At 36.8% G+C, this 14,236-nt stretch overlaps 1 protein-coding gene across 3 annotated transcripts in view; it reads right to left on the reverse strand.

The window, feature by feature from the left end:
- Positions 1-7,698: 7,698 nt before the first annotated feature.
- The window catches only part of cpm (carboxypeptidase M), a 57,547-nt gene continuing 51,009 nt past the window's right edge, over positions 7,699-14,236 (reverse strand). For all 3 annotated transcript variants that reach the window (XM_017707608.2, XM_017707606.2, XM_017707607.2), the window contains exons 8-9: positions 12,659-12,807; positions 7,699-10,224 (exon numbers count right to left, since the gene is read on the reverse strand). In XM_017707608.2, the coding sequence (XP_017563097.1) occupies positions 9,976-10,224; positions 12,659-12,807 (398 nt within the window). In that variant the 3' untranslated portion in view covers positions 7,699-9,975. The remainder of the gene's footprint in view (positions 10,225-12,658; positions 12,808-14,236) is intronic.

Genomic DNA, 14,236 nt, shown 5'->3' on the forward strand with positions numbered 1-14,236 from the left:
GAAAAAGTATATTGCAATGTTATAGGTATAAATATAGTGATGAAATATAGTAGTATATCATAAGTATAGGAGCGAAGTATATTTGTATATTATTAATATAAATATAACAATTAAGTGTAGTAGTGTATTAAGATAATTACTAATTTTGGAATATTATGAAAAATGTAATGAAATGCATTAGAATACATTTTATATTATATATTGACAAAGTATAATTATGTCTTTTCTTTCCGCTGTCAGCTGCTGGAATTAAATTTGGCTGCACCCTGCCATGCTGTGTTAACTTGGTGTTAAATTGACAGCTTTACTGCATATGGCTTTTTCAGGTATCTATCAAGGTGTCATCCAGAGCTTTAATTGATTGTTTGCCTTTTGTCTCCTCATCTTATGTTTCTCACACAGCAACAGTGCTTAGTTCACTAGCTTTCAATAAACTGGACTAGCAAAATGTGTCTACACTAAAAAAAAAGGGGGTGACAGAACCAGTTCTTTGCATATTGCCATGGAAGAACCACTTTTGGATCCCTAAAGAACCTCTCCGTGGAGAATCAATTTCATAAATGTGAATGTGAAGAAGGTTTAACATTTTTAAAAATGTTTGAAGAACATAAAAGGGCTCAGTAAAAGGGATTTCCTAGAACCACAATATCAGGCCAAGAACTGTTTAGGAACCTTTACTTTGAAGAAGGGCTATAAAGGTTTCTTCCAGCAACATCACAGAAGAACAAGTTTTGGTTTCTCAAGTGTGAAGACCCTTCTAAATGTTTAAAGGAACTTAACATACTGTGAACATGATGTAAACGTTTAACAACAGTTTAAGAGGTTTTTTAATTTTGAAAAAGTTCTTCACACTCACACGTCATTGAAACACACACACAGACACACACACACACACACATACACACACACACACAGCCTCCCCAGACCAATTTAACACACCGAGCAAGCTGTACTAACAATATCCACTCAGTAACAACTACTTACATGAAAAAGTTTTTCTTGATGGGAACCCAACGCTTTCCCATGGTGGCACAGTGGGTAGTGCTGTTGCCTCACAGTAAGAAGGGCCTGGGTTTGATTTCCCGGGTAGATAACCAGGGTCCTCGCCGTTTAGAGTTTGCATCTTGGGGACCTACAGAGAGACTGGGCAGAGCCTCTGGGGTGCTGCAGTTGGGGTATTTGAATGTCCACCACCCTGGCAAACGAATATGCCAGTGAACATGTGCTTCTCTTACACACGGGCACAGAGTCCTCCCTCTCAGCCCTGCAACTTCTCCCCAGGTGTCCTTGGCTGTGAAGACTTGAAGGTCGGCTAGTAGGACAGACCACAAACACTGGTCCAGCTCCTCTGGCAGCAGCATGCCCCATGCTGCCTTACCAAATGCCAGAAATGCCTGCCTGACCATTGTGTCCAACACTACCAGGCCTCCACGTTTCCCTGCCAGCAGGTTCTTCTGGCTGGCCATTGCCAGGTGTCCCCCCAGCCCTCGTCCAAGACTCTACGCTACTGATTCTTTCCACTAGGCTATGCTGCCAGTTCCCACTATGCTGTCACAGTGCTTTCAGGAAAGGCTCTTTTATTGAACTAGCAGCAGTGGAGCACCACCACTCACTCCAACACAGAACAGAGGCTAGAGGTAGTGCAGAGGGGCATAACACACAGGGAAAGTAGACACACACACACACTAATACATCCACACTCTCTGCACTGATTTAACATGCCCTGCATGCTGTAATAATAATGTCCAATCACTCACAACTATTTACATTAAAAAAGTCTCACTGGGAGTCTGGTCCTTTCCCAGGGGGCTCTGCACGTCTACAGCTGAGTGAACCAATAGTGGAATGGTACAATAAATAAATAAATAGATAAACACTAGTCAACAAATCCTTATAAATAACCTTGGTTATCCTTGGTCAAGAAAAGGTGTTTCAGTCTAAATTGCAACTTTTTTGAAAGTGCTGGATGATTTCCACTAGAAAAAAAAAACAATTTTCAAGCCAGGCAAAGTTCAAAGTCACCAAATTATGCAGTAAAGGTCCTAAGAGCCAGCCTGGATTACACACTCTGAGAAATGTTCTTTTCATTAAGTTCCTAATTAGCTGACTAAGATATATTCATGAAACATGTGGAGCACATATTTCATCATATCAATGCATAATTTATCATTCTTATAGCATGGTATAGATGCTATATTTTAGAATGATTGATTGCACATAGAGACAGGTGGTAACCAGTCTTGGTTAATTTGCAATTTCTTTTCAATAGGTGCAAATGGCTTCTTCATTAATGCACTGTTTATCTTGAAGTGAGATGAGATCAGGATGAGTAGGTGTGTCTAGAGGGGGGTGTGATTAGGTATGAACTGATGTGCAAGCCATGAGGCAACATGGTTGGTCCACTACACCATCTAGTGTTCATCAGTTTCATCACAATACATGTTTAATGCAGCCCAGATACTGAGATATCCATGCAAATGCAAATACTTTTGAACACAGCAGCTGTTCTTTACACTTTGTTTCAAAGGGACCAATAGACATGCTCCAAAATTTGCCTTCTCATTTTTACTTTTTCGGAGATGTTGGGGAAAAAAGTACAAAATGTAAAATATGCCAGAATTTTTGCGCAAGCAATTTTATGTTTTTTTCCCCAGTATTTTAAAATCAGCAAATAAACAGTAATTATGCATTGAAATGCTCAGAAGTATGTTCTCTATGGAGGATCCATTAACTTAACTACTGTGGATTTTTACATTTTTAGTAACATACTTTTAAGCATTAATATTTTTAGTAGCATACTTTTAAGCATTAATATTTTTAGTAGCATACTTTTAGGCATTAATATTTGTAGTAGCATACTTTTAAGCATTAACATTTTAGTAGCATACTTTTAAGCATTAATATTTGTAGTAGCATACTTTTAAGCATTAATATTTTTAGTAGCATACTTTTAGGCATTAATATTTGTAGTAGCATACTTTTAAGCATTAATATTTTTAGTAGCATACTTTTAAGCATTAATATTTTTAGTAGCATACTTTTAGGCATTAATATTTGTAGTAGCATACTTTTAAGCATTAATATTTGTAGTAGCATACTTTTAAGCATTAATATCAGACAGCATTAACCCACGCTTTGTTTTATGACATTCGCATGGCAGGGCAGGCAAAGAACAGACAGTATGTGACAAACATGCAGAGATGTACGCAATAACAGGAAACCGGCCAAAGCCAAAAACAGAAGTAGGTCTGCGCTTAACCTTTAGTACATGAGGTTTTCGTTAGAACATGAGGTTTTCGCATCCATATATTGTAAACCATATGTCCATTGCACCCACTAAACAGGAACATGTACACATTTAGGTTCAGCTTATACGCACACACATATTCAGCTTCAGGGTATAAAAGGAGTCAGAACACATTGGGAGGTCAGAGCTTACTTGGGAGACACATGATGCATGTTCTCTGTAACCTCTCCAGAATTCTGTAATAAAACTTTGTTTGTTTCACTTCAGTCTGATCTACTCATGTCAACATGGAACATGCAGGACTGGTTACGTCCACATTACTGAGTCACATAAACATGTACTTTCATCGAAAAGTTTGCCCAAACATATAACTGTATATAGTATTAAAATTTATTTGGTCTCTCACTGGTTGAGGTAGCATGGTAAGATTGTCCATGGTAAGAGGTCCATAAGGACATGGTTTGATGAGTTTGATGTGGAGGAACTCCAGTGGTCTGCACAGAGTCCTGACAACAACCCCAATGAACACCTTTTGGATGAACTGGAACGTTGACTGGTGCCTGATGTTGGACACAAATACCCACAGACATACTTCAACATCTTGTGGAACAAGCTTATATAGATGTGATGGGCTGGTGTCCTTACACTTTTGACTACATAGTTCTACCGATCTACTTCTACAGAAACAAAGCTGTGCTCCATGCATGTTAGAACAATTATGTCATTTTAGACCATGAAAAGAAATAATGCAGTGAGTTAAAACTATAGCTTATCTGAAGAAACCCAGAATACACTTCAAAATGAATTTCTCATATCAAATGGAATCAAACTGAAAAACAAAAACTATAGAGAAAGTAAATAGGCTTTCTAGTATTCCTGTCACTCTGTGTTCATGTTAGACATAGGCTCTCACACTTCCATTCAAGAGGGCTCTGTGTACCTCATGCTGTTTTACCTCCTTAGTTTTTTAAATCAGGTGCTTGCCAAGTCCTTCACAGGCAATCAGTTGTGCTATAGTAGTGATCTGTGGAGCATTGTGTCAGTGAGAAATGGATTCAGTACAGAATTACTGTGCAGCTGAAAGACAAACTCTGGTATAGCTGCAATTAGAGCTGCATGACAGGCCTGGTGTCAAGCCAACCAATCATCATGCCCCACTAAACCCACTACAAATTTTATAGCAGCAGGTGGCAAAAGACTAAACTTGAAACTAAACTTTATGCTTGGAGCTGTGATTGATCAGGATGCTTACAGTACACAGCAAAAGACACTGTGATTGATAAGAGGCCATTGTATCAGCTCCACTTACCATATAGGTGCACTTTGTAGTTCTACAGACTGTAGTCCATCTGTTTCTCTGCATACTTTGTTAGCCCCCTTTTACCTTGTTTTCAGTGATTAGAATCCCCACAGGACCACCACAGAGCATGTTTTATTAGGTATAATTTGGGTGGTGGCTCATTGTCAGCACTACAGTAACACTGATGTGGTGGTGTTTTAGAGTGTGTTGTGCTGGTATGAGTAGATGAGACACAGCAGTGCTGCTGGATTTTTTAAAACCTTCGGTGTCACTGCTGGACTGAGCCAATAAGGAGGTGGTTTTATTGTGTCGGCTGATTAGTGTATACTGTCCAATACAATAAAGGTGGGTCAAACTACAGTTCCATGAGAATGCGTTCTTATAATAAACTTGCTATGCCTTCCAGCAACATCTATTCAATGTGACAATATGGGAAGATGGAGCTAAATGACTAAACTGCAGATGCCATATACATCCAGATTAAAACAAAAAGTGCGTTCCAGAGTCTAAATTCCCATTTCCCATTCCTTGTATAACCAATCAAAAATCATACTATGAAAAAAAGTTTATTTACAGTTTCACCTTTGAAGAACCTCTCTTTTTTGGGTCAGACAGGTAATGTAAAAAAAAAAATTATATTGGCTTCACATGTCAAGAATGCCAATCCAAAGGCAATGAGAGAACTGGCTCTCATACAGTTACAGGTCAGTTCATTTGTGGGATAGGCTCCAGCACCCCCTGAGGGAGAAGCGGCTTAGAAAACGTGTGTGTGTGTGTGTGTGTGTGTGTGTGTGTGTGTGTGTGTGTGTATTATAACAGGTCTGGAAGAATTCATTAGCTGATTAAGTCTGACAATATAAGCTCATGCATGATCATTACATGCTATCTCAGCCTCTTTGGTTAGCTAGAATTTCTTGAGTGCAAGAGCTCGCAAACCTCAGTATAGCTGATTTGTCTCGGTAAGTTAGCCAAGCTGATGTTCACCACTTCGTCTAATTTTCTTAGTTGCTACAATCGTATGTGATGTCAGTCATGGCAGAAATATTTTCCCACTGTTTTGGTGTATAATAGAGGCAGAAATAAAATAATACAGTGGAACTCAAACTCAGGAACGTACTTCATTTTATGTTAATCTTATCCTTCAGAACTTCTGTTAACTCAATTAATGAAACTATAACTTAATATGTTGTGAGCTTCTACTTAAAGTACACTTTACTTTTGTATGTTCTTAATCATTTATGTTTACAAGATTAAAAATAAGCCTATGTTGCTCTTGGGCTAATGTTATATTCCAGTTGCAGGGAAAAAGTTCAGATGCAAATTTCCATCATTTGCACTGAGACAAAAAAACAAATCCACATATACAGTGTTTGTTTTCCTATTTGCCTTTTTATATATCTTAAAAAGGCATGAAGTTTGGTTGGTGGTGCTGTTATGCTGTGAAGAATGTCTGGAATTTAGCTTCCTTAATGTATGTAAAGCCGCTTAATAAGCTCATGCACATTGTACATTATGACACAGCTGTTGAGATGTAAGCAAAGTCATGCCGAGTGGTTTGATGTGAAATTGTAGAGAAACTTACTGACTCCAACTTTGTTACAGTGGTGGTTATAGGAACCAGTGGTCACAATGTGTATAATGCAAACATAGCCATTTTTTCACTAGGCATGGAGCTCTGAACCAAAAAGGAATTTAAAAAATACTATTATAAAATAGTGTTTCAGGTATCAGGCAGTATATTCATAATCATTTCATGTAATAACTTCCTTAGCTTTTAGAGGCATTCAACTCTTCAGACATTTGGTTCCTATCACCACCACTGTGAACAATTCTGACTCAGTAAGTTTCTCTTGAACAGTGCACATCATACCACTCTAAAAAATGGTGTTTACAGCTCAATAAATAAATTATGCAGAAATTTAGAAAAATCAGTGGAATTCCCCTTTAACCCTTTGGTTTTACCATTCAGTTCACCTTTTAGCAGCTTAAGCGCCATCAAAAACCACTATTACTCCTGCACCATCAGCATAAGGTGCCTGAAACTGATTCTGTTTTAAAAAGTTAATAGACAAGCATGTGAATATTTGGGAAAAAGTTTATTTAAGGCACTACCAATTACTGTATCAATGCAAGGTTGATAAAGATGAGGTAGAAGATCCTCTCAGGGGGGACTCAGTTTTTGGCCACAGAGTTTTTTTTAAGTTTTTAGTGAGCCAGACATTTTTCCAGCACAAATGTCCTACAAATGAACACTGCTGTCAGAGTTATCACCTTCTAAAATACCTGCACAATGTATAGACTCTCTAACACCCCCTTTTTTCAATAAATCAATGTTCTTTGACATATGATATAAAACGAAGTTACTTTTAACTGTACGCTGAAAAAATTGCTTTAGTTGAAAAAATTCAAAAATAATCAAGTGGAAAAATACATATACCTTCAAGTTATATAGTCCTGCATTTACACAACTGTTCAAGAATCTGGCATCAATGCTTTCAAAACTGTACAACTGATTTGCTTTAAAATTATTAATGATGATTAATATGCCTTGTACAACTTCACAGATTTTAAATAATTAGTAGAAAATTAGGGAGCAAAATAGAAAAAGGTGTATCCAAATGAGTTTCCTAGTCAGAGCTTTCTGAGGGTTCCAATAAGTTTAATATCCAACATGAAATTCTAATAAAATTGATATCTGGATTGATGTTCTGAAAAAAAAGAAAAATCCAAAATTAGGTTATACTAAGATTGATGGCTAGAAAGAAGTTCTAATAAAATTACTATCCAGAATGCTTCATATTTTAAAATGGAAGATATCAAGTCAAATATATTGACATGGAATACTCTGTCCACTCTTTTAAGGTCTGTCGATTCTGTTGATTCTTTTAAAAAACTGCTGAAGACTTGTCTTTTTAAACAGGCATTTGCGTAATTGGTCTATATTCGTATTATGTGTATGTATATTTGTTTTATGTTTGTCTTTTGTTTAACATTATGTTTTTGTTTTTGTAAAGCACTTTGTGGCCTATGCTGTGAAAAGTGTTGTATAAATAAATTTTACTTACTTACTTACTTACTTACTTACAAATTTTGTAAATAGTGTAAATAAATAATTAGTGTATTATCATTTATTTGTTATTATTACCTTTTGTGGCTCCTCAAATCAACAAAATATTGAGCAAAAAAAAGTTATTATTGTACATAAAAGGCAAAAATGACTAAGAAATGATGTCAAACTTTTGAACAGTAGTGTAGTTTTTGTCAATAGAAATATAAATACACATAAAATGAAGTCATAAATCTGAGCTTTGCTCTGCTGTAATGATTAAAATCTCAGGTGGAGAAATAAAAGCTCACATTGACTCCAAGTCTTCATTCTTCTCTCTGTCTTCATACAACATGCCTGTAATTATGTGTCAGTGCCTGTCAGCTCTTTTCTATTAGCTTCCTGTTACATTCTTAGTCCTGACATTACTATGTAGTCTGCTGTGGACATCGAGGGATAGCAGACAAATTCTATAGTGGGTTTCCAAAGCATGATACTTCATGACAAGACGGTGATTACATACACAGCCTGAGTCAGTCTTCTGCTGGCACGCTATGTGTTCAAAAGTATCCAGACACCTTCTAATTAGTGAATTTTAGTTAATTTAAGGTGGACCCAGTGCTGACACAGCCACACATGTAATCTTTATTTACAATCCTAAGTTCTCTACACACCAAGTGTCAGCATTCAGCACATATTATACAAGAAGCTCAAATCTAGAGACTTCACTACTGCACCTCACCCCTATGCAGGCTATCAGATTTCAGTGACACCTGAACTTCCCACATGTCCCTCAGACACTACATACCCTTCATCCTTTCTGTTGCTGCCTGCATTAGATTTAAAACCCTGATGCTTGCCTACAAACCAAAATGGGCCAAACCCTACCCAACGCAATGGCAAATGGTCAAAACCCGACACATAATTAGAGCCCTTTGACCTTCAAGTAAAGCTTGGCTTGACCCGCCATCCCTCAAGACACATGGAGGACAGACATCAAGACTGTTCTTTGTCCCGGAATCCAGGTGGTAGAATGAACTTCTGATGGCATTTCAACCAGTGCTGGAACGCCTGCTTGGAATGCCAACTGAAGACCCATATCTGTGAAATGTATTTAAATGAACACTAATCTTGCACTAAAATGTCTTATAATTGGATTTATGAAATGTTATTTATGTATGTGTGCTGTTGTGTATGTATGTGTATGTGTGCTGTTATCTCAAGGGTGTTAAACTCCAGGCTATTTGTACTAGCTACGAATAAAATACATTTCTGATTGGATAACAAAGCACTTTAGTAAGTCATTCTGGATATGAGCATCTGCTCAGTGATGTAAATGTAAACTGCAAGCTGCTGCAAAACCAACTAATGTGCTTACGTTAAAAGAATCAGTCTTTCTACCAGTGAGAAAAGTTAGATTAGCTTGAGATTGAAATGGGTGTTGATTAAATAACTTACATGCACTTTTGGATTAGGATTCATACTGGGTTAATTTCCCAGACACATACTTTGCCTATTTCCAGACTTGAAAATGATTTTCAATGTTAAACTGGAAACTGACCTATATTGTATTTTGTAGCTGTCTGGCTATTTCAGAGACACTTTTCTGTCTGTTCTTTTATAGTAGCGACCTGCAGAAAGCAGATAATCATCTGATAAACCAAAAGAAAACAACGTCCAACAAAGCTGACAGGATTACATTCTTATCATTATTTATTATTATATTATTTATAGCAGTATTATTATATTATTATTAATGTGATTATAATTAGATTTATATAGCTAGCTCACATCAAGCCAGCTAGTGTTAGCTAAAAGGTCTTCTTCTGCTTAAGATTAAATAGTTGGTTAGTTCTGTTACTAATGTTATTTTGCATATTTAGTAAACCCCTTTACATAAAACTGACCTGATTCTAGTTAGGTCAGGGGTTTTTAATACTTCATTTTTAAATAATTATTTCCTACTTAATTGGCCAATATCACTGATGAAACACTGGAGTGGAATCAAGTCTCCACATGTGGTGTAAAACCTACCTAGAGTGACAAATCCTTATTAACGCCCTTGATGTCTGGATACTTTTGGACCCAACTGGGTCAAAAAGACACAGGTTTAGCCTGTACAAAGACAAATAATATGTTCAATGGTCAACAACCACAAGTCCTGGACTGTTTATAAACCACAGTGTATCTATAGCTGTTCGCCTCATTCTGGCACTTCAAGCTCAATTGTTGGAGTCCATTCTCTTGCTGTAGCAACCTGCAGAAAAAAGATAATTACCTGATGAACCAAAACAAAATCCACTAAGCCAGGCTTGAGTGATTGTGCAAGGTGGGCAAAGTGTACATTTTTCATTCAAATAAGCACTAAGCAAAAGGCTATCCTCAGGACAGCAGGAGTCTATGAAGTATAAGGACACTAAGTGCAGTGAATGCACAGGGCAGCAGGGTGGCACTGTGGTTCTCTGAGTTTAGTAGCTTGGGGGACACACAGGTGGGTTGTATTGTTGCTCCTAAGGAAGAATCGCTGGAGCTCCTCTGAAGCTGGAAATTGTGTGTTAAAGCACTGAATTTCTCCGGACCGTATGGCACTGAGATGGTCTCTGTGATGGACACATGTGCCGAGTGTGTCACCTGCAAAAAAAAAATTTTGACAAGTGATTTTTAAGGATGAACTAAAACTAGCTAAGTGCTAAATAAACTGCTTCCTTAGTTTTGAACCAGATCTACAAAGTTAGTAGAGCTAATAAGCTATGGAACACTATTGCCCACCAATTAGCATAATGCATGCTACATGTCTAAATCATCCCATACTGTCAAGCTATTATGTAATTTCAAATTGAATGGTCTGTGACACATTTTGTTTTGCCTGTTCTTTTTACACACTACATTCACTGCATGTAGCACTTGAGTTCTGTGGATTTTTCTATAATGAAGGACTTGAGTTAAGGTTTTTTCTATATTGAAGGACTCATTACACTCAACTCAGACTCACACTCCAGAGACTTGAGACGAAACTTGCACGTAGTGACTTGTGAATGCATCAGTGAAAATATCTCCATTTATAGCATTTGTAGGCACTCTGCTACAGTCTTTTCCTTTTAATACTGAACTGGGTCATGGCACCAGATACATGGAGTATGATGGTTTACATTATAAACAGACACTCCACTGCTAGACCAGTTATTGTATTTGCCTTTGGGCTGAGTATAGTAAAGGAACTTTTACTTTGTCTGGCCAGCCTTTTACTCACAACCTAGTATGAAAAATAAAGTAATTTCCAGATTCATAAAGCCACTATTTCAGTTTTTAGCTCTTCCATGGTGCAATGTTTTTTTTTTTTTAGTAGAGCATAATTTATCCAGTCTGCCACATATGGTCCCTTTATTTAGTCTTTGTATGTGGCTTTTAGCTTAGGGCAAGAATTTGTTTTACAGTACAATCTAAAAAGGATTGGTGCCAAATTCTTCTCAGACTCATTCAAGGGAGGGAAACAGAGACTGCAACTGAGATCAAACTCTATCCATGCCCAAATGAACTGGCTTTACTAAAGCCATTTGTATTGTAACCCTCAGGTCCATAGAGGAAACTGATCTTACAGCTGAAGTATTATTTTACTAGGCTATTGTGTTGAATGCTGTAGCAGCAAAGGTCAAACGTTTTGGTAATGCAAGTTTCTCAAAGTTTTAATCAACATACTTTATGTGAGTAAATTTAGAAAGTTTTATTAAATGCTGATTTTTATGAGACATTTTATGAGTACAGAATTTTCAGAATTTTGCTGAACGCTCTAAAATCTCTATATTGCATTATTGATGTGCACTCACATTTCACTTCATTAGAAACTCCTATCTTGCCCCACTCACTGTCCACCTTGTTCCACCTACCTTTTGGCACTGTTATACAAAGTTGCATGCTAAAGTGCAGCACAGTAAAGCACAGAAACTTTATATATATATATATATATATATATATATATATATATATATATATATATATATATATATATATATATAACCCCTTAACAAGCCATGGTGACATGTTTAGAAGTGGCTCAAGCAGAAGCCTGCTTACATGATTATCTTTCCCACTTTCTTTATTGCGCACATGTTATCAAAAATCCAAACAGCACTATAAAAGATCCTTCACCATGGAACCTGCACACATCTAGTTACACAAAAACAAAAATAAAACTCAAATTCATGACAGGCATTTTGCTGCTCTTCCTTGACTATTCTCACTTAATTTACCTTTCTACCGCAGAGTGCATATCGGCAGCAACACTAGCTGTCTTACTTGCAGCAGTTAGACCTCTCCTCTACCTAGACAGGGCCTCTCCTTAAATACGTATAGCCCCTCTCAGTGGACTAAACCAAAATTAAATTCAGGTATTGGTAAGGCAAAACAGTCACATTCCCGTTCACAACACCCACATCTTCAGAATTTACTTTGAGTATATGTATCTACTGATGTCATTCATGGCCAATGTTCAATATTAGCAATTAGTTCATTAACAGTTTTCTTTTCTTTTTCCTAGAGCACCTCCTAAAATTAGGCAGTTTTGTCTAGGTAGGTTGTGTTTATTTCTTTTCATCTCAAAAACAACATGTTTCATCATCAACAAAACATGTTTTGGCCACGGGAGTCCAAACTCTTGCATACAATTACAGACTTTAGCCCATTTGGTGCAGTACAATTGCTGCACCTTTTAACAGCCTCCTCTATCCTATTCATTACTGGTCAGTTTTTGACCACAGGGCAGCTGTTATAAAGATATAATTTGGGTGGTGTGCATCAGACACAGCAGTGTTTCTGGGGTTTTTACACACATAAGTGTCTAGGTTGAGTGTGCACCGCCACCCGAAAAACCCAGACAAGAGCGGCTCTGTGGTCAGAAACAGGGCACTGATGAATGGCTAGAAAATGAAAATGGGCTCTAATTGTCCACCAGCAACTGCCCCTAACTGTGGTTTCTGCAAGTGGTTTCTGAAAAAGTGGCCACTAAGTGCAAATCAAACACCAAACTTTATACTCTGTCCATTTCCACCAGCAGATGGCGCTCTCTCACCGTGACTGTGTAGTTCCCAGGCAGCAGCAGCCTGTAATACTCCCCATTACCATCTGTTCTGAATGGACAAAGGTTTCTCCTCCCATTAACCTCCACTGAGGCATTCTGGACAGGTATCCCATTCGAGTCTAGCACTTGACCTTTCAAACCTGTGGGAAATCAGACAAGAAAGCTCAGATTTCCACTCAAGCACTGTTAAAGCAAAACCAAACACGCATGTGAATGGCACGAAGAAAAACAAAAAAAATAAACGAGTGAAAGTATCTTCAATGTTTATTTATTGGCATTTAACTACAAACAAAAGATTACTCAAGGTACTTGTAGACATTTTTACTCATAAATGCATTAATGCTAAAAAAGTGACATTTTGCTTATGCAATAACATGATTTCTCTTTACATTATCTATACATTATATCATTTAAATTTATAAAAAATTGCAAAAATAATTGGCAACAATATATATGCATTTGCAAAAATCTGAACACCCCTTCATCAAATTACACATTTGTTTGATTTTCTAAACACAACCTCTACATGGAAATTAAATATGGTATTTTTCTGCAAATGCTTTTGCACGATTTCTGTTTATTTTAAGAGATTAACATAGTGTAAAAGCACATATGTATGTAGGGTTTCTTCCAAAAATGCTGTAGATCCATTTTAGGTATAATGAGCTTTTGAAAAGGAAAAACTGCTGATTTCTCTGTGAAAATATATATTTTTTCTTTGATGAAGGTGGTTTTAATTATAATATACCTATGTATAAGTATAATAACTATATGTAAAGCCCACTTCCAGCAATGTATATCATGAAAAAATAAACACTGAAAGTGGTCTCTTGTGTATATATATATATATATATATATATATTTATATATATATATATATATATATATATGCTGTAAAATTCTGTGGCAATTCAGTCTTTTCAGTTGAACTTTATGTTGAAACCAAGAGCCATTTAAGAACCTTACATTTTGCATACATACATGTTGCATTATGGGTTTGCACTCTCTCCACCATGTCACGCAGGGGCCACACATGTAATGGTCTTTCACCTGTCTGCACAGCTAACAAAAGCACTTAGACGTCAATTTAAAGTAGTTTTTTTTGTTTGTTTTTTTTGTACATTTGTGTACGTTTGTAAATGTTTTTTTTTTCTTTCAGCTCCCACTTTGCACTGTGTATAGTTGCCATGATTTTTAGGCAAGAATGGTGAACTTGAAGGGATTTTTGTTTGTTGTCTTTTTTTTCTCATGAGTTTGTACTGCTCCTTGCCATGACTTGATCATCTGGGTAGGTGGTCATGTTTCCACTGTGCTGTTCTTTATCTGTCCATTTCTTGCTTTTTGCAGAGTAATTGAGTGGAAATGGAATTGACTGTCAGAGATTGGAGGTTTTTTTTTTTTCTTTTTTTGCATTTATGTTGTTTTGTTCCTAAAGGATGAAAACCCTTAGCCAAAGCTTAGTCACTATTTGTGTTCAGTGAAGATAATCTTTTCCTGAGTTAGAACGTTTTAAATGTTTTTGTGTATTTGCCTACTCCCTAAAGATGGTCAATGCTACAATACAATTGA

The sequence above is a fragment of the Pygocentrus nattereri genome, chromosome 1, assembly GCF_015220715.1.
Source record: "Pygocentrus nattereri isolate fPygNat1 chromosome 1, fPygNat1.pri, whole genome shotgun sequence".
Taxonomy (NCBI): Eukaryota; Metazoa; Chordata; class Actinopteri; order Characiformes; family Serrasalmidae; genus Pygocentrus; species Pygocentrus nattereri.